The sequence below is a fragment of the Geotrypetes seraphini genome, chromosome 3 (assembly GCF_902459505.1).
Source record: "Geotrypetes seraphini chromosome 3, aGeoSer1.1, whole genome shotgun sequence".
Lineage (NCBI taxonomy): Eukaryota > Metazoa > Chordata > Amphibia > Gymnophiona > Dermophiidae > Geotrypetes > Geotrypetes seraphini.
In genome coordinates this window covers 310056821-310078243 of record NC_047086.1, presented here as the reverse complement: position 1 = coordinate 310078243, position 21423 = coordinate 310056821, and the positions used below count along the sequence as shown (strand labels likewise).

The window sequence follows — 21423 nt, the reverse complement described above, 5'->3', positions numbered from 1 at the left end:
GAACTCTCCTGCCTTAAAATGAAGAAAGAGCACTGATGATCAAAATTATTACCTGGAAGTCATCCTCCAACAACTCTTGCTTTTTCATCAGCTGCTTCTTCTTCTTCTTGCTTAGGTTTTGCTGCTCAACTATTTTCTCATAGTTGAAATGTCTTCGGCCATCTTCTTCATCATCCATCATAAGCAAAGCCATTTCAGCCTGCAAAAGCAGAAAAGCACGTGTTAATGGCACAAAATACAAAAAAATTCACTACTAGGAATAGTATTGTTTTGTAAGGGTCATGGAATGCATCAGTTTTTCTTTTGGTGAATTCTGAATTAATGTCTCTACAGTAAACGTATAGCTTCTTGCACTGTATTCTAAATGTGCAGGAACTTACAAGTGCAGTGATATCCAAACCTGGTCCTGGAGGCACCACAGCTAGTAAGTGGAAGCAGCGCAAACAAATCTCTCTCATGGATATTCATTGTGGATAACCTGAAAACGTGACTGTCTGGGTTGCATACAGGACCAGGTTTTAGAATCACTGTGTAAGTTAATGCATCTTCAATTATCTACTTTCATCCAGCTATTTGCCTCTGATAAAGCTGTCTGCATATGCCAAATGTGTGGTTGTGTGATTGAACTATACATATTTATATACTATAGTACACAACAGCTGTTATTTATATTTTAACATTGCATTCCTTTTTTTAAATGAAAACATGATATCTATCTGAATTAAGATAATGGCTCTAATTCCACACAATTGTTCTGTTTTACAAAACATATTAATGACTGACCTTGATCGGCAAGTTGAATAAGATCAATAAATCAGAAATACATATTTATATGGTCAAATTAAGGAAAAATGACATCTGTTGTATTAAAGATATCTACAACTTCCTATAAGCAGATAATGGAAGACTAAACTTGTATGCAGTGTATGGGACATAAAGAACACGTTAAGGAAAAAATCTGCTACAAACAGAAATCTAATTCAAGCTCTGACATTATGAGAACAAAAGAATAGCCTTACTGGGTCAGACCATTGGTCCATCTAGGCCAGTAACCTGCAGTGGCCAATACAGGTCACTAGTACCTGAAAAACTCAGAGTAGAAACATTCCATGCTACCTATCCAGGGCAGCAGTGGCTCCTCCCATGTCTGTCTCAGTAACAGACTATGGACTTTTCCTCCAGGAAATTGTCCAAACCTTTCTTAAAACCAGCTACGCCATCCGTTCTTACCACAATCTCTGGCAACTATTCTAACTAGCTTAACTATGCTAAGTGAAAAAATATTTCCTTCTATTGGTTTTTGAAAGTATTTCCCTGTAGCTTCTTTGAATGTCCCATAGTCTTTGTAATTTTTGATGGAGTGAAAAATTGATCCACTTGTACCCGGTTTTATTCCACTCAGGATTTTGTAGACTTCAATCATATCTCCCCTCAGCCATCTCTTTTCCAAGCTGAAGAGTCCTACGCTTTTTAGTCTTTCCTCATACGAGAGGAGCTCCACCCCCTTTATCATCTTGGTCATTCTTCTTTGAACCTTTTCTAGTGCTGCTATATCTTTCTTAAGATAAGGAGACCAGAATTGAACACAATACTCCAGGTGAGATTGCACCATGGAGTGATACAAAGGCATTATAACATTCTTAGTCTTGTTAACCATCCCTTTTTTTAATAATTCCTAGCATCTTGTTTGCTTTTTAGGCCGCCACCACACATTGAGCGGAAGATTTAATCGTATTGTCTACAATGACACTCAGATCTTTTTCTTGTGCACAAATTCCCCAAGGTGGACCCTAGCATCTGTGATTTGGGTTATTCTTCCTAATGTGCATCACTTTGTATTTATCCACATTAAATTTTATCTGCCACTTGGATGCCCAGTATTCCAATTTCCTGAAACACCATATTGAACTAAAGAGCAAGGAAGAAGGACGAGCTTGTATATCTGTGAGTATAACAGTTTTATCATATTCTCCTTTAAGCCCATTATTCTGATTCCATTATATTAATTTTTTCCCTAGATAGAGTGCCAAATACCCTGATGACGTGGTTATAGACCATGAAATGCTGGCCACTGTAGGGGGCTGTGTTATGTATTAAAAAACAAAAAACTTTTTTTTTTTTGGGGGGGGGGGAAGGGGGGAAGGTTAGATTGCAAAAACATATAGATTAGATATAAGGGTATCACAATATTTTATAAGGAGAACTGAAGGTTTTTTATGCCTGTGATGTGTGTGTGGTAGAGTCATTGTTGCTAGCACTCCATGATCTGAAACAAAAAAAGTAGAATCATAATTTCTGGATATCACAGGAATCATTAAACAATCAAAATGTATTGAAGTCCAATATTTAAGGCTTTTTTCCTTCTCTGCTATGAGAGAGTGATCACCGTGGTTATTTAGAGTATTTTGAAGGAGAGATTTAAATTTAGTGTTTGTATTAGGTTTCTTCCATTCCTTAATACTGATTTTGTTGTACTATCTTAATCTGCAATCTCTCAAAAAGTAAAGTCCTCCAACTCCTCATATATCACATGGATATAACCGTAGGTGTCTCTTTATAGTGACATTCTTGCCCAGCAGCTGTTGACAATACTGTGCCAAGGTCTGCAGCATCACTTTTGCTTGGTATTTGCCCTGATTAGACCCAATACCAATGTGTAACAGGTTCCTTATGGGTCCTGTCGTTTGCAACTCCTCAACCTGGGCAGGGTAGAAGAATGAGAGATGCCTGTTGGGTGGGGGGATTGGAAGGTGAGAAAAAGAAAAAAATTGTCAGGGATCAGAGGCTGGGGAGAAATATGAACTGTAACATAGGAAAGACAGGGATGTTGAAGTTCTATTGCTAGTTGATTCGCACTGCTTTTTCACAATGGTAATTGTACATTTGTCTATGTGTTACAATAAAAAACACTTTTAAAAACATACTTGTCTAATGTGCTGAGAAAGTATTGCAATTTCTTGAAAGTGTTTTTCTGTGTGTGTGTGTGTGTTTGGTTTTTTTTTTCAGGAATCTAGACAGAAGTCTCTGGGACCCTGGAAGAAATAATAAGGGAGGGGTGGGGGGAACGGGACCTGAGAAAAGGAACAGAGGAAGAGAAGTAATCTACTTGCTACAAGGCTTTGAGACAAGAAAACGAGCTTTGCTACTTATTTTTGATATTTTTCTTCTTTGTTTAGTACCCTGTATATGCTTCACTTTCTGGGGATATATTTGATAAAGGTGTTTTTATATAACAGTATCCCTCATTTGGATCTAGCTTTATAGCAAAGTTTTTGGAAGTTTTGTGGAGTTTTGTGAGTCAATCAACCAAGGCATTAGGGCATTTCACCTTACCTTATGTTTTCTTAGGCTTCCACAGCTGGCATCATGATTATAGCAAGTTTCTGGGTCTTGCCGCGTCTGTGTAGAAAGAACCTACTGAAACGTCGGTTCTTTCTACACAGACTCGGCAAGACCTGGAAACCTGCTATAATCACATTACATTATGTTTTTCTTCTCTATCTTTTGTGAATCCTCTGGGGCCAACTGCACACCACCAAGAGAACATCATTACATATGCTTTTAATGTACCTTATTGCATGAGCGTAATGAATCATGCACCGCAACAATACCACATATGTTCACCTTACAATCCTCAAAGTAGAAGTACTTTAGTTGGTAAGAAGAATGGACACAATTTAGCCATTAATATCCCGTTTTTAGAAACCATGACAATTGAAGACATATATTTTTATGGTTCAGATCTTTTACTCCAGCCCTTAACATTGGGAAATGTCTCAATCATTAGTAGTAAACCATGAAGGTAATATTAATAAATCTTTAGCTTTACCTTGTGTCTTTCTTGGTCAGCCTCTTCTTCTTCTGAGCTCAATATTCCCTTCTCTTCTTTTAGGTTCTTCTTTGATCTGTGTTTTAAATCTAGTACAAGCAAGCAGTCATAAAATTCAATCATAAAGGAGCTGGGCAAATTTACAAATGAACATTTAGGTTGTTAATAAAGTTTAAAAAAACAGCAGAAATATATATCATGTATGAAATAAAGATACATGATAATTGTTCATGACATCTAGATGTCTATTTTGCTATAGATATTTTCATGATTCTTACATTTGACACATGAATGTCTGTGTACTAAGTATACTATTAAACACCAGGAACAGTTTATCTGTATATAGGAAATTAAACAAGACACAGAGTAAGCTGGTGACTACAGGTGCTAACCAATGGCAAGTTCCTTTACAAATGTTAGATATCAACCAATGGCAAAAAAAAGACTCTATAACATAACAATGTGCTTTAACATTAATCTTGACCTTGAGATATTTAGTGAGCTGACTTATTTCCCTCGATGAAATTAAAACATGAATGTATTTTAATTGTCAGAAGCATCAGGGGGACATAAAAAACAGAAGCTGGGATCACTGGGTGCTCTAGTATTTGTAACATGAATCTAATTGAAACACGAATGGATCAAAAGTAATTGGTGGGAGGGTGAAAGATTATACCAATATATGCTCAGGAGTCAGACAATCTTCTTTTAAAATACTACCAAACTCTGCCAACTAATGAAGTTAGGATATTCAAATAGTGTAAAAAAATCAAATAGGAGTCAATTAGGGCCTTAGGCCCCTCCCAGTCCATCCCAGGATGCACTGGGAAGGGGAAGGCCCGCAATTTTGAAGAGGTAGACCTGCTGGCAGGAGAAAGTGGGTGTCCCTCCTGCTGAACTTCAATTTTAAGGTACAGGGGGGTGGGGGCTGGGAGTTACTGGCATGGGTGGGGCTTGACCCTGTGGCAGGAGGTAGTGATTTTTTTTTATTTTTTAAGTTCTAGGGTGTTGGGGTGGTGGTGTGGTGAGGTGAGGTCCTGGCATTGGGAGAAGGGGGGTCATTCACAGCATCAGGGGGTGTTTCATGTGCTTGGGCAATTGTTTTTTATTCTTTTTTTTTATATAAGTGCAGCTGTTAAGCTCATACAACAGATGCACATATGCTCATACAACACAAAGCTGAGCCTATTGGAAAAAAAAACAGCCTCTGCTTTCCCTGCTTGCTGGTTCAGCTGATCAGGGTAGGATAATCCCTGATCAGCTGAGCTGGAAGATAGGGAGATCAGGGGCTACTTTTTTTTTTGGGGGGGAGGCAGGCAGGAGGAGGAGCTGTGATAGCGATTGCTCTTCTGATCAAGGGCTAGGCACAGTTTCTCCCCTTTTTACTGGTGATATTCTGCACAAATAGCATGCATATATTTTGCATACTACTGTGCTGAGCATCACCAGTAAAAAAAAAAAAAAAAAGAAAGAAAATTGCTCCCACCATCGTGTTTGCTACTGTGGTGTCAGAGTTTTGTGGATCCTGCCCTCAGTGGTCTTTGTCATAAAACCAATGGGAACAGACTTAAATATCTGAACATGTATATTTTGGAAGAAAGGCAGGAGAGAGGAGATATGATATAGAGCAGTTTAAATACCTCCGTGGCATAAATGAAAATGTGCAAATTGCACAGAAGGAAAGCTCTGGAAGGAGAGACCACTGTATGAAGGTGCAAGGGGGAAGACTCAAAAGTAACCTGAAGAAATACTTCTTCACAAAGGAAATCGCGTACCAGCCGATACCGCACTCCTGAAGGGACACTGGACAACTGCTTTGAGATCTAGCAAGCGCTGAAGGGTCTGGCGAAAGGCTAGCGTCTCCCATGCCACCTGACATGGAGAGGCTAGATATGATCCGGCAGAGAGCGGGCAAAATTCAAGTACATAACCGTCCCGCACCACCACCAGGACCCACTGATCGTACGTGATCTCGGCCCACTTGGGAAACAAGTTGCGAAGCCGAGCACCCACGGGAACCAAAGGGGGCGCCGGCAAAGAGCCATCGCGCAGGACGGGCAGTAGGGGAACCGGGGTGAACTCCCAGCCCCCCGACGGGCCCCCTGAAAGGACTGCATGCGCTAAGCCAACCGACCCCGGGGAAAAACCGAAAGCCTGGAAAGAAGCAGTCCCATGCCCCAGGCGAAACTTGCAAAATTCCCGCAGACGCACCTGGGCAATGCCAACCCGAGACGCCGGGCGGGCACGGTCCTCAGGCAGACGGGGCACCTCAGAGTCCGTCAGAGTCTGAACCACCGGATCTAAGTCCTCTCCAAACAAAAACAACCCACGAAAGGGAAATTTTTGGGAAGTTCAGTTCTGGACGCGGCAACCGCCGACCAAGCGCGAAGCCACAAGGTACAGCGTGCGGCCACCAAAAGTCCCAGACTTAGCTGCACCAAGTCACAAAGAACAACCGAGAGGAACGAGGCAGTCATCTCAATCTTCACCACCTCCTGATCCACTAAGGACCAGTCATCAGACTCACGATCCAGGACACGCTCAGACCACCGAAACACGGTGCGAGCCACCAGCCCCACACAAATACCCCCAAGGCAAAGACATCAAAATTATACTTAGAAGTGTCTCTAACGTACGCTCCTCAGAGACCCTAAGAGCAGAACCGTCCATAACAGGCACGGTATGCCGCTTAGTAAGTGCCGAGACCACCGCGTCCCCCATTGGCAAAATTAAGGTAGCCCTATCCCCCTCCGGGATGGGATACCCATGAGCCAAGGTGCACACCAAACGAAACGGCGCCCGTAGGCCACTGCGCCAGCAAAAAATCCCGAAAATCCTGACGCACAGGAAAAGAGCGGGAAACAGGACAGACCCCCCTGAAGCAGAGGGGCCCCCATACGCGGGATCTCCGGTGGCGCAACTTCAAAAATGCAGCACCAAGGAGACCTGCTGCATCAGGTCTAAAAACTCATCCCTCTGAATAAAAAGCGCACCACGGACGCATCTGCTCTGGAAGACGGGAAACCCGCCGCCCCGCTGCCCCCGGGGGGGGGTCCCCTCCAGAGGATCCTGGAAGCCCGCCAAAGCGGCCAGGTCCTCAATCATGCCAACACGCTCCTCCGACCACCAATTTGCAATCCAAGGCCCCCCGCGGGCACTTAGATGAGGGAGGAGGAAGAGGGGACGCCAAACGAAAAGAGGGAGGCAAAGCCATAGAGGGCGCGGAGGGAAACCACCCCCGAAACCCCCCAGGTGCACGTGGGACCCCCAATTATCTGCACAAAGAAATTAAATTGGGGGCAAAAAACCCCTGGGGGTCCCCAGGGACTCCCTGCCCCAGCAGGGGTCCTTGCTGAAACCTGCCCCTGAGGTTGCAGACAAAATGGAGAGGCCAGACAGAGAAAATGGCGAAGTTCCCGCCAAAAATGCTCCCTCCATGGCCTGTAGCAGCTGAGAAGCCTGAACAGTCCCAGCCGCTAAAACAGGCAAGACGGCATCAGCTGTCAAAAAATCAGCTGAGAGGGAATCCCTCCGTGGGCGGTTGGAGAAGACCGGGCTTCCCCACTGCTCCCAGCCGACTCGCGAGGCACCATCGGCGGGGAGCTCTGGGCGCCTGCAGACGCTGCCGACGGAGCTCCACCACTTCACCGGCCCAAACTACTGAATTCAGTCCGGCCGCGAGTGCCTCGCGGCTGGACCTAATTGTGTCCCACTCCCCCGGAGAAGGGCACAATTGCTCCATACGCGACCTAGCTAGAAACAAAGTGCCGGTTAGATGAAAAAATACAGTAAAAACCATTAAACTGACAGGGAAGCAACCCTGCAGACCGGCACTACCTCAGGATTTTTTTTTTTTACAGAACAGACTCCACAGGATCTCGAAGCAATATGCCTTGCTTGATTTAGGGGGCAAGGCTTACTGCTGAGGCTCCTCTAAAAAAATGTGGGGAGGTGGAGGAAGTGGGGGGAGGGACCCTGCTCGAGACCCGCCGGGTTTGACACCCCCGAGGTCGGACGGACCCCCAAACAGGGCCCGCCCAAGCTCCGTCCGGCCAAAAACAGGGACTAGAAACCCCCTAATCAAATTCCAACAGCCCTACCAAGGGAGATGGGTACAGATCACTCAACACCTGCTGGAGACTGAAAGAAGACTGATGTAAATAGAGAAGGGAGTATATTATATACTGTCCCACAGTTTTGTTTTCAGTCTCCACCTGCTGGTCATGATTGGATATATACCCATTCGTAAAGATTAACCTCTACTGGTCTGGAGAGTGCTAAAGAATGTGCAAATTGCACAGAAGGAAAGCTCTGGAAGGAGAGAACACTGTATGAAGGTGCAAGGGGGAAGACTCAAAAGTAACCTGAAGAAATACTTCTTCACAGAAAGGGTTGTGAATTCATGGAACGCATCCTAGTGGAGGTGGTGGTGACAAAAACTGTATCTGAATTCAAGAAAGCTTGGGACAAGTATATTAGATCTCTAAGGGAGAGGAAGGGATTGTAGATGGCATAGATGGGCACACTGGTTAGGCCATATAGACTTTATCTACCTTCATGGTTCTAATTTTCAAGAGCAGGAGGCTAAATCACAAAATTGTTCTAAAACATTTAAATTGTAAAAGAATACCAATGCAATTTGACTAGCTAATCATATTACCTGGTTTTCCAAGTTCTTCAGAAAAGTAAGGATCATTAAAATTCACATCAGTTGGAAACTCGTCGCTGTCTTCACTTGGTCCTTCTTCTTGCTTAGCCTACGAGAGAAAATAGTGCAGTTCAATCAACCCATACTAATATAAATGGTTTACATTAGGGGCAGGCAAATTACGGCTCGCGAGCTAGGACCAATCTGTTGACACTCGGTTTGGCCTGTTGCCAAGTTGCTACAAATAAATTACAAGTGGACTGCAATGCTCTCTGCTCATTACATAAACCAAATACTGTAACCCATAGTTCACTTTAAGATCTTATCACAACTGCGGCAAAGCACAGTTACTTACCGTAACAGGTGTTATCCAGGGACAGCAGGCAGATATTCTTAACATATGGGTGACGTCACCGACGGAGCCCCGGTACGGACCTTTTTAACTAGAAAGTTCTAGTTGGCCGCACCGCGCATGCGCGAGTGCCTTCCCGCCCGACGGAGGAGTGCGTGGTCCCCAGTTAAGATAAGCCAGCTAAGAAGCCAACCCGGGGAGGAGGGTGGGACGTAAGAATATCTGCCTGCTGTCCTGGATAACACCTGTTACGGTAAGTAACTGTGCTTTATCCCAGGACAAGCAGGCAGCATATTCTTAACGTATGGGTGACCTCCAAGCTAACAGAGAGGGAGGAGGGATGGTTGGCCATTAGGAAAATAAATTTTGTAACACAGATTGGCCGAAGAGTCCATCCCGTCTGGAGAAGGCATCCAGACAGTAGTGAGTAGTGAACGTGTGAACTGAGGACCAAGTGGCAGCCTTGCAGATTTCCTCGATAGGTGTGGAGCGGAGGAAAGCCACAGAAGCAGCCATAGCTCTGACCCTGTGGGCCGTGACAGCACCTTCCAGTGAGAGACCGGCCCGAGCATAACAGAACGCAATGCAGGCAGCAAGCCAGTTGGAAAGCGTCCGTTTAGAGACAGGACGACCTAGACGGTTAGGATCGAAGGTCAGAAAGAGCTGAGGAGACGAGCGGTGAGCCCTGGTACGATCAAGGTAGTATGCAAGGGCACGCTTACAATCCAGCGAGTGTAACGCCTGTTCCCCAGGATGGGAATGGGGCTTAGGGAAGAAAACAGGCAATACAATGGACTGGTTGAGGTGGAAGTCTGAGACCACCTTAGGCAGAAATTTATGATGGGTACGCAGAACCACCTTGTCATGGTGAAAAACAGTGAAAGGTGGGTCGGCAACCAGTGCATGCAGCTCACTAACCCTCCTGGCAGAGGTGATGGCAATGAGGAAAAGTACCTTCCACGTAAGAAATTTGAGTGAAGTTGTGGCAAGAGGCTCAAATGGAGGTTTCATGAGGGCTGATAGAACAACATTCAGGTCCCAGACGACTGGAGGAGGCTTCAGAGGTGGTTTGACATTGAAGAGGCCTCTCATGAACCGGGAAACCAGGGGATGAGCCGTAAGAGGTTTTCTGAGGATAGGCTCATGAAACGCAGTGATGGCACTGAGGTGGACTCTGATTGAGGTCGACTTGAGGCCAGCGTCGGAGAGAGAGAGCAAATAGTCCAGTACAGTTTCCACCGCCAGTGAGGTGGGATTGTGATGATGAAGGAGACACCAAGAGGAGAACCGGGTCCACTTCTGATGGTAACATTGGAGGGTGGCCGGTTTCCTGGAAGCATCCAAAATACGACGGACAGGCTGAGACAGATTCTCTGGAGAGGTCAGCCCGAGAGAAACCAAGCTGTCAGGTGGAGCGAGGACAGATTGGGATGTAGTAGAGACTGATGCTGCTATGTAAGTAGAGTAGGAAACACAGGAAGAGGAATGGGCTCCCTGGAGTTGAGCTGAAGCAGGAGGGAGAACCAGTGTTGGCGAGGCCACCGAGGGGCGATGAGGATCATGGTGGCTCTGTCCCTGCGGAGTTTGAAGAGCGTCCGCAACATCAGAGGTAGGGGAGGAAAGGCATAGAGGAACCGATCCGTCCAGTCGAGCAGGAATGCATCCGGAGCCAGACGATGAGGAGAGAAGAGTCTGGAACAGAACTGGGGCAGCTGATGGTTGTGAGGAGCTGCAAAGAGGTCCACCTGAGGAGTGCCCCAGAGAGCAAAGATGGAGTGGAGTGTGGGAGGATCCAGGGTCCACTCGTGAGGTTGAAGGATGCGGCTGAGATTGTCGGCCAGGGAGTTCTGTTCACCCTGGATATAGACAGCCTTGAGGAAGAGACTGTGGGCCGTGGCCCAGGTCCAGATGCGGATGGCCTCCTGACAGAGGAGGGGAGATCCGGTGCCGCCTTGCTTGTTTATGTAGTACATGGCGACTTGGTTGTCTGTGCACAGGAGAAGAACCTGAGGGTAGAGAAGGTGCTGGAAGGCCTTGAGAGCATAGAACATGGCCCTGAGTTCGAGGAAGTTGATGTGATGTTGACGCTCCTGAGGGGTCCAGATTCCCTGGGTGCGAAGATCTCCCAGGTGAGCGCCCCATGCATAGGGGGAGGCATCTGTGGTTATGATCATGGAGTGAGAGGGTAGATGAAAGAGTAGACCCCTGGACAGATTGGAGGAGTTCAACCACCATTGAAGAGATTGCCGAAGAGACGATGTCACAGAGATGGGATGAGAAAGAGGATTGGTGGTCTGTGACCATTGGTTGGCTAGAGTCCACTGAGGTGTCCTGAGGTGGAGTCGCGCCAGAGGAAGTACATGGACCGTCGAGGCCATGTGGCCCAGGAGATCATCATCTGCCGAGCTGGAATGGAGTGATGAAGGAGCACCTGACGGCAGAGGTGGAGCAGAGTTCGATGGCGGTCGGAGGGGAGAAATGCCCTCATTAGAGTGGTGTCGAGAACTGCTCCAATGAACTGAAGTCGCTGTGTGGGAAGCAGATGCGACTTGGGGTAGTTGATCTCGAAACCCAAGAGATGGAGGAACGAGATGGTGTGATGAGTGGCTTGAAGTACAAGCGGAGACGTAGGTGCTTTCACCAGCCAATCGTCCAAGTAGGGGAACACCTGAAGGTCGTGAGACCTGAGGAAGGCCGCCACCACAATAAGGCACTTGGTGAACACTCTGGACGATGATGCGAGGCCAAAGGGTAGCACTTTGTACTGATAGTGATGGTGCTGTATCTGGAACCGTAGGTAGCGACGTGAAGACGGATGGATTGGAATGTGAGTGTAGGCCTCCTTGAGGTCTAGGGAGCATAACCAGTCGTGGTGGGAGAGAAGAGGGTAAAGCGTGGCTAGGGAGAGCATTCTGAACTTCTCTTTGACTAGACACTTGTTGAGGTCCCTGAGATCGAGGATGGGACGAAGGTCTCCTGTTTTTTTTTGGGGACCAGGAAGTAGCGGGAGTAGAATCCCTGACCCCTTTGGTCCGGAGGTACCTCTTCGATGGCATTGAGGAGAAGGAGGGATTGGACCTCCCTCAGGAGGAGGGTGGTTTGGGAGGAGTGAAAAGCAGACTCTACGGGAGGATGGTCTGGTGGAAGAGTCTGGAAGTTGAGAGAGTAGCCGTGGCGAATGATGTTGAGGACCCACTGGTCCGAAGTGATGACCTCCCAACGGCTGAGGAAAAGCTGAAGACGTCCTCCGATAGGTTGAGGGAGAGGCAGCGATGGTGGGAGAATGGCTATGCTCTGGAGAAAAGAGTCAAAAGGGCTGAGACGGCTTAGATGAAGGAGGAGGTTTGGCAGGTTGAGTCTGTGGGCGAGCCTGAGTCTGATGTTGGTGGCGAGGACGGCGAGACTGTTGTTGAGGCGGATTGAGAGGTCTGGCCGAGAACCTACGTTGGTAAGAAGACTGTTGTCTGTAGGGACGAGCAGGTGGAGTCTTCTTTTTAGGTTTGATCAGTGTCCCACCTGGTCTCATGTGCTGAGAGTTTCTGGGTTGTTGAGTCCAGGGACTCTCCGAAGAGTTCATCGCCCAGACAAGGTGCGTTAGCCAGGCGGTCCTGGTGGTTAATGTCTAGGTCAGAGACTCTCAGCCATGCCAAACGGCGCATGGCCACCGCCATGGCAGAGGCGCGAGAGGTCAGCTCAAATAAGTCGTAGATGGAGCGAACCATAAATTTCCTGAGTTGGAGGAGGCTGGAAATTTGTTGCTGGAACAGAGGGACCTTACGTTCAGAAAGATATTTCTGTAAGGAGGAGAGCTGTTGCACCAGATGCTTCATGTAGAAGGAGAAGTGGAAGGTGTAGTTGTTGGCTCTATTGGCTAGCATGGAATTTTGGAAAAGGCGCTTCTGCCAGGAGGGGTGGAGGCATATACACTGGAACCCTGAGATTTTTTCAAAGTAGATTCCACCAGGAGGGACTCGTGGGGCAATTGAGGTTTGTCAAACCCTGGGATTGGGATAACCCGGTACAAGCTATCCAATTTACGAGGGGCTCCGGGAACAGTGAGGGGAGTCTCCCAGTTCTTATAGAAAGTTTCCCGTAAGATGTCGTGGACGGGCAACTTTAGAAATTCCTTGGGAGGTTGCTCAAAGTCTAGGGCATCGAGGAAAGCCTGAGACTTCTTAGAGTCGGACTCTAAGGGGATGAAAAGAGCTGCTGACATTTCCCTAAGGAATTTAGAGAAAGAGGATTGCTCTGGTTTGGAGGCGGTGTCGGTCATGGAGGGTTCTTCGTTGGTTGACGAAGCGTCCTCTTCGGTACCGTGAGGGGAGTCTTCCCACAAGTCTGGGTCCCTATCGTCGGGGTGCGTACGTTTGGACATCGGCGTGAAGGGCTCGGCATGGCGGGTCTTTGAGAGAGATTTTCCTGAGCGCACCGAGGCGGTACCGGGTGAGGAAGACCGATGTCGTTCCTGGGACCGGACAGGGTCGGCAGTAGCACGGGTATGCACCGTAGGTGTTTCGGCCAAGAGGACTGGCATGGAGGTATTAGTCGGTACCGAGGGGGTCGACACCGAAGGGACAGTGCGAGGCTCGGACCGGTCCTGTACCGGAAGGTGCGGTGCCAGCAACGCCGGCAACAGTTGTTGGAGTTGTTGTTGCAGCTGCTCCTGTAACTGTGTTTGGAGTATGGCTGCGATGCGGTCATCCAGGGGAGGCACCGGTACCGCTTTTTTTCTTCTTCGGTACCATAGGTGCCGCTCTACGCTCCGGCGATGAGGAGGCCGATGATGAGGCACTCACCGAGATCGGAGCGGAGCGTTTGCAGGGCCGGTGCGGTGCCGGAATGGCTGGTGTCGCAACCGTGGCAGGAGGGCGCTCGAGGGAAGTGGAAGGCTTCTTAGCCGGCTTACCTGGGCCCAACGACCCCGAGGAAGGGTCCGGTGGTGTCGACGTCGTCGGTGCCGACTTTTGGGGTGCCGTCGACGTCGCGGCAGGTTCCATGGCAGATCCGGTACCAAACAAAATATTTTGCTGGATCTGCCTATTTTTCAAAGTGCGCTTTTTAAGCGTAGCACAGCGGGTGCAGCTGTCAGCCCGATGCTCTGGACCCAGGCACTGGAGGCACCAATTGTGCGGGTCTGTGAGAGAGATCGGGCGTGCACACCGCTGGCACTTCTTAAAACCCGGTTGAGGGGGCATGAAGGGAAACACGGCCTCCGCAAAATCAAAGCCGGAGGCCTGTATGGTGACAACAGGCCCCGCCGGGGCCGGCTCGAAAAAATAAAGAAAACTCGATGAGTTTTTTGTTTTTTTTTTTAAGGAAAAATAAAGTAATCCAAAGGGAAAAAAGGAAGAAATTCGGAAAAAATACGCGAGCGGGAAGGCAAACTAATGATTTCAACGGCCGTTGAAAAACATGAGACTTCTTTGCTCCGTGGAAACGAAGAAACTGGGGACCACGCACTCCTCCGTCGGGCGGGAAGGCACTCGCGCATGCGCGGTGCGGCCAACTAGAACTTTCTAGTTAAAAAGGTCCGTACCGGGGCTCCGTCGGTGACGTCACCCATACGTTAAGAATATGCTGCTTGCTTGTCCTGGGATAATCCTTGATATTTGACACGGAAAAACTAGCACATTGTTAAAAGAAAGCATTTCACCTTGAAGCGATGGGGAGTGGGGGAGAGCCAGCCATATCCTGTCTTCCTGATATAAAGCTGAAAATCTGCAGCTGGTGAGCAGCAAAGTAATTTATCCTTATATTTTGAATTTGAATCATCCAGATCTTCTATTTATCTATTCATAGATTCAAGTTATCTAGACTAAAACTTGGCCTCTAGGTCAAGAGTGAGCCAAACTCATTTGTTCCATGAATATCTGTACACCTTCAACTCCTCAGAATGGTCCCCCAACCCACTCACACTGTCCTCCGACCAACTCACATCTCCACCATAAAGTTTGCTCATCCTGCTTTACAACAATTAGTATTACTGTTTTTCGTAACAGCTACTGTAAAGGCATGAAAAAGCTCTCTAATTCACTATACAGCACTCGTTGTACTATTTAAGTTGTAAATTCATATTTGTGCAGCTGAGCAAATGTTCGCTTCAGACCAGTAGCCAAAACATTATACAGACATGCTTCTGCGTCTGCAAAAATGTACCAGGGATAACATTAAAAATGTTTAGTTCGCATAACAGAAGTAAATCTTTGTGTCAAAAGAATCCTATATTCTATGAATTTACAGTTAATGCAAAAATAATCTACACTTTTTCGTAATAAAAAAAGGGACCAAAAATGTGGAAAGTATACAAACTTCATTTTTATAAGCTTTACTAGTGCTATACAAAGCATAACTACCATAGTGCCATACTGTAATAAGAAGGAATATGCTTTCTTCTTCTTTAGCTCCCATTATAGGAAAACATGTTATAAATCATTCTCAGAATTTCAGAACCTACTGGTCAATATCAACAAGCAATCACACGTAAAGGAGATCTCAAACTATTTAAAAACTTAAAGTTAAGCCTTTTGTAACTTGGAAAGAAAACACCTTCAGTATAATTTAGAGCAGAGGTGCCCACACTTTTTGGGCTTACGAGCTACTTTTAAAATGACCAAGTCAAAATGATCTACCCACAATAAAAATTTAAAAAAACACAAAGAACACTGTACGCAGAGAAAATGTTAATCATCATTTATATTCCGTTTTTTTTTTCAAAGAGGTCTAGGCAGATGACTCTATGCATTATCATCTCAGTAACAACCATACAAAAATAGACAAATATACCCCCCTCTCTTTTTACTAAACCGCGATAGCAGTTTTTAACGCAGGGAGTTGCGCTGAATGCCCCATGCTGTTCTCGACGCTCATAGGCTCCCTGTGCTAAAAACTGCTATTGCGGTTTAGTAAAAGGGACCATAGTGCAAAATATAGACAGCAGATATAAATTCTCAAAACGGACATATTTTGATCACTAAATTGAAAATAAAATCATTTTTCCTACCTTTTGTTGTCTGGTGATTTCATGAGTCTCTGGTTGCACTGTCTTCTTCTGACTGTGCATCTAATATTTCTTCCCTATTTTCAGCCTCCTATATGCTTCCTCTCCTCCAGACCTCATTCTCTCCCCCAACTTTTTCTTCCTCTCTCCCTGCCCTTTCTTTCTCCCTGCCTCCCTTTCTTTTTTTTTCTCTTCATGCCTTCTTTCTTTTTTTCTTTCTGTTTTCCTTCTTTCCTTCTGTCTCTCTGCCTGCCCCCTTTCTTTCTTCCTACCCTCCCCCAAGCCACTGCCACCGCCCTCAGGGAACAGGCCCCCAAGCCACCGCCGACTGTAGAAGCGTCGGGCCCCCAGCATTCCTTTCCCCGACGTCAATTCTGCTATCGGAGAAGAAGTTCTGGGCCAGCCAGGCAGCGATTGGAGAAGAGAGGAAAAGATCTGGCAAGGGCCGGTAAAACTTGAGAGCAAAGCCATCCTGAATCACCTCTAGGACCCACTGATCCGTCATGATCTAGGCCCATCTCCAGTAAAATGCCCACAAATAGGCTCCTATTAGAACTGGGGGAAGGACTCGAACACAGTATTGGGCCAGGTGGGTGGAGATGGAGCTTATCCAACTCCTCCCCCAAAAGGAAGGAACCCCAAAAAGGAAATTTACTGAGCTTCTACTTAGAGGCCACATCCGCTGACCAACCACAAAGCCACTGGGTACAATGAGTGGCCACTCTGAGGGCCATAGACTTAGCAGATGCCCGCAACAAATCATACATGGCATCAGAAAAATAAGAAGCACCAAGCTCAATCTTAGCCACCTCCTGATCCACTAAAGACCAGTCAGCAGACTCCCGGTCAAAGACATGCTCGGATCACCGGAAACAAGCCCAGGCCGCCACACCGCCACAAATTTCCGCCTGGACAGCCAAGGAACCCACGTCAAAACTCTGTTTAAGGAGAGACTCCATCTTGTGGTCCTGGGAGTCTCTGAAGGCCGAGCCACCTTCCACTAGCACCGTATGCCTGTGAGCAATGGCTGATACCACAGCATCAACCACAGGAGACTTGAAGGATCTCTATCCACATCAGGAATGGGATAGAGACGAGCCATGGACTGCACCACGCAAAAAGGCGTGTCCAGAGTCTTCCACTGAACATACACCACAATAACCTGATGCATAGGAAAAGAATGGGAGGCCGACCAGATCCCCCAAAGCAGAGGGTCCACAACTTCTTCCTCAAAGCGCAAAACGAAAGACATCTGAAGAATAAGCTCCTGCAGCTCTTCCTACTGAAAAATGAACACGACCGAAATGTCCTTGTCAACCGGGGCTCAGAAACCCAACCATCCACATCATCCGCCCCCCCATCCCACCCCCAAAAGGATATTGGGGGTTATCCAAGAGGTCCAGGAGAAGCAACGTTAGCGAGGAAAAAAATCCTCATTCCATGAAACCTGCGGATGCTTGGATGGAGGCGGGGGGGGGGAGCTGGTCTGGGGCAGAGGCCAAAGGGAGAGACCCCCACCCAAAGAACCAGAGACCCCCCCCCTGAGGAAGAAGCAGGACCCCCAGCTGCCTGCAAGTAAATCTTTTACATAGCTAACACAAAATCAGGGGCAAAACCCTCTGGAGGCAAAAAAACACACACAGCCGGTGAAAAAGAAAACACCCATGACCTGTTCCTATTTTTCTAAAACAGGAGGGAGGTCACCTGAAGTCACAGGCAAAATGGTGGAGCTTCCTGCCAAAACTAATGAAAAGCCCACCAAAAAAAAATCTCCACCAATGTCTGCAGTGGCAGAGGCTAGAACAGGCCCAGCTGCTAAAGCAGAATTGCAGGCAGCATCAGCTGTAGAGGTAAAGGAATCCCCAGCACTCTTAGCAGTAAGGGAAACCTGATTTCCCTGACTGACAGCTAGGGAAAATCCTTTGTGGGCGGAAGGGGAAGCCCGTGACTCCCTACTGCCTACAGCCGACAAGAGGTACATGCACGAAGAGGAACCCTGCTTGCTGGCACCCAAAGCCAACGAGGATTCCTCCTCGCAACAGCCGGAGTACTTGGTGCAGATGCCAGCTGCATCAACCGCTTGGCGGGAGCACAATGAGTACTTTTTCACTTTCTTTAAAGTGCTCATTATGAACTTCTAGGAAGAAAAAACTAAGTGCCGGTTAGCAATAAAAATCAATTAAGCGCAATTAAAGGCTTCCTTTCAGACCAGCACTGCTTCAGGACAGGATTTTTTGTTTTTTTTTAAATAATAACTTTAACTAACAAAGGAGCATAGGCTCTCAAACCTGTAGTCTCTGCCCGACTGTGGCAAGGCGTACAGCTGAGGCACCTCTAATTAAAATTTGGGGAGGTGGGGGAAATGGGAGTATGGTACCCCCAAGGTCAGACAGACCCCCGAAAGGGTCCCCCAAGCTCAAACCAGACTGCAAAAAAGGGACAATAAAAAGGCCACTAAACAGGCCCTAACTAACAAGAGGAAAGACTGCATAGGTTTACCACCTCCACCTGCTGGAGACTGAGAACAGACTGATTGTAGATGAGACTGCACAGCCCACTTGTACTATTGCTAAAAGTCAATGTGTTCTCAGTTTCCACCTGCTGGCAGAGGAACGTAAACCCATCCATCTGTGCCGGTCTAGAGGGATGATAATGTTCTAACCTCAGAATGAAGCACACCAGTGGAGATGACATACACTCTTCTGTTAGCTGTAAAGGCAAGTATTGTGTGGCACATCATGAACTTTGCTGTAGTACCAGTGGCTAAGTAGCAGCACATCTACATGTAGCTGGTGGGGATCCCCCAAGCCCCACTAGCTGAAAACTCCCGAAAACTCTCCAACCACGTACCTTTTAGAGAGCCAATCTCTTCTGGCAGCGAGCAGTGTGACCAATACATGCTGCTCGTGCTGGCCCCATCTGATGTACTCCACCTATGTGGAACAGGCAGTTGCGTCACGATGAAAGGCTGTGGAACCAGTGCAAGCAGTGTGTATCAGTCATGCTGCTCATTGCTGGTGAAGATCAGCTCTCTAAAAGGTATGTAGCAGTGGGCTTGAGACACCGGAATGTGTTTGGGGGGGGGGGGGGGAGCGGCTCACCTAGACGGGAGAGGGGTGGCTTGAGACATCGGAGTGCTAGGGGAATGAATCGCCCAGGCAGGAGAGGCGTGGCCTGAGCCACCAGAGTGCCAGGGGCAGAAGCTGGATCGCCCAGGTGGGAGAGGGAGAAATCTACCCACTTGACTTGGGACCAGGCTCTCCCAAAATTGGGTGTCTGGCTACGCCCCTGTTGTACTGCACTGAACTAGACATACTCGTATCCTGGAACTATTCACACGGGATAAATGAAATGAACAGAGTAGCTTTTTAAGATTAAAGGATTTATAGCATCTAATAATAAAGCATTTTTAATTGTTTCTTGATTATTACAAATTTTATATATAGCTTTTCATTACACATCAAAGCAGTTTATATTCCCAAAAGAAATTTAGAAAAATACAAATTAGAAGAAACAGAGACTAAAAGGAAATAGAGCAAAGTTACTGTCCTGTCCAATACTATATTAGGCACAGTCATCTCTGATGGATAACTTAAAAGGAAGGAAGAATGAAAACATGAAAAGAGCTACATAGATAAGACTGGCATGAAAATCTGCGGTTCATAGACAAAACCGCCAAAGACAAAGGCGCGCACCGACAACTGAGCACAAGATGGAAGTGCGCGCCGAAGAAAAAGAGTATTTTTAGGGGCTCCGACGGGGGTTTTTGTTGGGGAACCCCCCTTTACTTAATACAGATCGCGGCGGCATTGTGGGGGGTTTGGGGGGATGTAACTGCCCTCATTATACTGGAAACTTAACTGTCTCCCTGTTTTTTAGGGAAAAAGTGAAGTTTTCAGTAAAATGTGGGGGGTTGCAACCCCCCAAACCCCCCCACAACGCCACCAGAACGCAGCGCAATCTGTATAAAGTAAAGTGGGGGTGTTCCCCCCCCACACCCCCCGTCGAAGCCCTTTAAAACAGTCATTTTCTTCGGCGCGCACCTCCACGTTGCGCTCAGTTGTCTGTGCGCGTCTTTGTCCCGGCGCACTTTTGACCTGACACCAAATCTGCTGATTAAAAAGCAAGACCCTACAAAATTAAATTCTGTAGTTAGATAAAGCCAGCTCACACATTATAGAAAATGGGGCCCAGCAATTAGAAGAAAGCTGTCCTTCCAAGAAAGTTAGAAAGTATGCAGATCTAGCTGAATCTGCCTCTTTCAACTATCTGCCTTAAAAGAGTTACCAACCTGCTTCTAGCCCTGCCCAAATCAGCTGCCTACATTCAATAGATAGTAATGACATCAGGAAAGGTGGGATTAAGTTCAATAAACCATAATCACGAGGTGACAGATGTATTTTGGAGACAGCCCAGTGTTGCACTTCCAAAGCCATATGCTGTCATGTGTTTATGTTTATTAAAAATTCTTGCTATACTGCAATTACAAAATTGGTCAAAGCGATTTACACTAAAAAACAAGAAAAGAACTCCAAAATATATTTAAATGTAAAGAAAAACTATATTTAAATGAAAAGAAAAAATATTCTCACAAGTAAAACACGTTAAACAGCAGCCTTTAGGCCTACACAGAGCAGGACAGAAAATGGATAAAGACCCTGCAAAATTACCATATATACTTGAATATAACCTGAGGTAACCTTCCCCCCCCCAAAAAAAAAAGGAGGAAAAAGGTTGACAGAAATATAAATTGGAAGGGGGGTGTTAATATTCAAGTGCAGTGCCCTGCCCGATTTTGTTTCCAGCCCCCCCCCCCCCGGCTCTGCACCCATCCCCCTCCTTTCCTGCTAGGCTCTGCACCGTTTGCCCTCCCTCTCTGCTTTGCCAGGCTCTGCATTCAGCCCCCTCCCTTACTCCCTCGCCTGCCATGCCAATTTCTGCATTCAGTCCCCCACCCTCCCTACATCCATCTCCCTTCTTCCCTCTCTCCTCTGCTGGACTCTGTACCCAGCCCCCCTCCTTCCTGCTCTGATAGGTTCTGTACCCTGTCCACCCTCCCTCCCGCTGCCTTCCAGGCCTCCACTAGGTCTACCATAAGTCTTGGTGGTCCAGCACAGGAGGAAACTCTCGTTGCCTGCCTCAGCCAAATTTAACAATTTTTATCTCCCTTCCCTAGTTCAAAACTTGAATTGAGACTAAGTGAGAGCTGTGAGCCTTGGAAATAAGAAGTGTTTGTGTGTACAAGCATATGTGCAACAGACACCTTGATTCACGCCCTTGTTCCTCCAACAACAGGTTTCATGTTTCTTTTGGCCTGCTACCCAAAAGCATTGATGACATAAGAACATAAGAATAACCTTACTGGGTCAGACCAACGGTCCATCAAGCCCAGTTGCCTGTTCTCATGGTGGCCAATCCATTTTATTTATTCATTCATTCATTCATTTTTATAGCCCGTCCTCCCCAGGAGCCCAGAACAGGTTCCTAGTACCTGGCCAAAACCCAAGGAGTAGCAACATTCCATGCTATCGATCGTGGCTTGCCCTATGTCTTTCTCATTAACAGACAATGGACTTTTTCTCCAGGAAATTGTCCAA

At 46.9% G+C, this 21423-nt stretch overlaps 1 protein-coding gene across 1 annotated transcript in view; it reads right to left on the bottom strand.

Annotated features, from left to right (window-relative positions):
- ESF1 (ESF1 nucleolar pre-rRNA processing protein homolog) overlaps window positions 1-21423 on the bottom strand; it is an 84464-nt gene that overhangs the window by 16787 nt on the left and 46254 nt on the right. Inside the window, exons 11-13 of the mRNA XM_033939799.1 lie at window positions 8490-8586; window positions 3830-3918; window positions 53-199 (exon numbers count right to left, since the gene is read on the bottom strand). Coding sequence (XP_033795690.1) covers window positions 53-199; window positions 3830-3918; window positions 8490-8586 — 333 coding nt within the window. The remainder of the gene's footprint in view (window positions 1-52; window positions 200-3829; window positions 3919-8489; window positions 8587-21423) is intronic.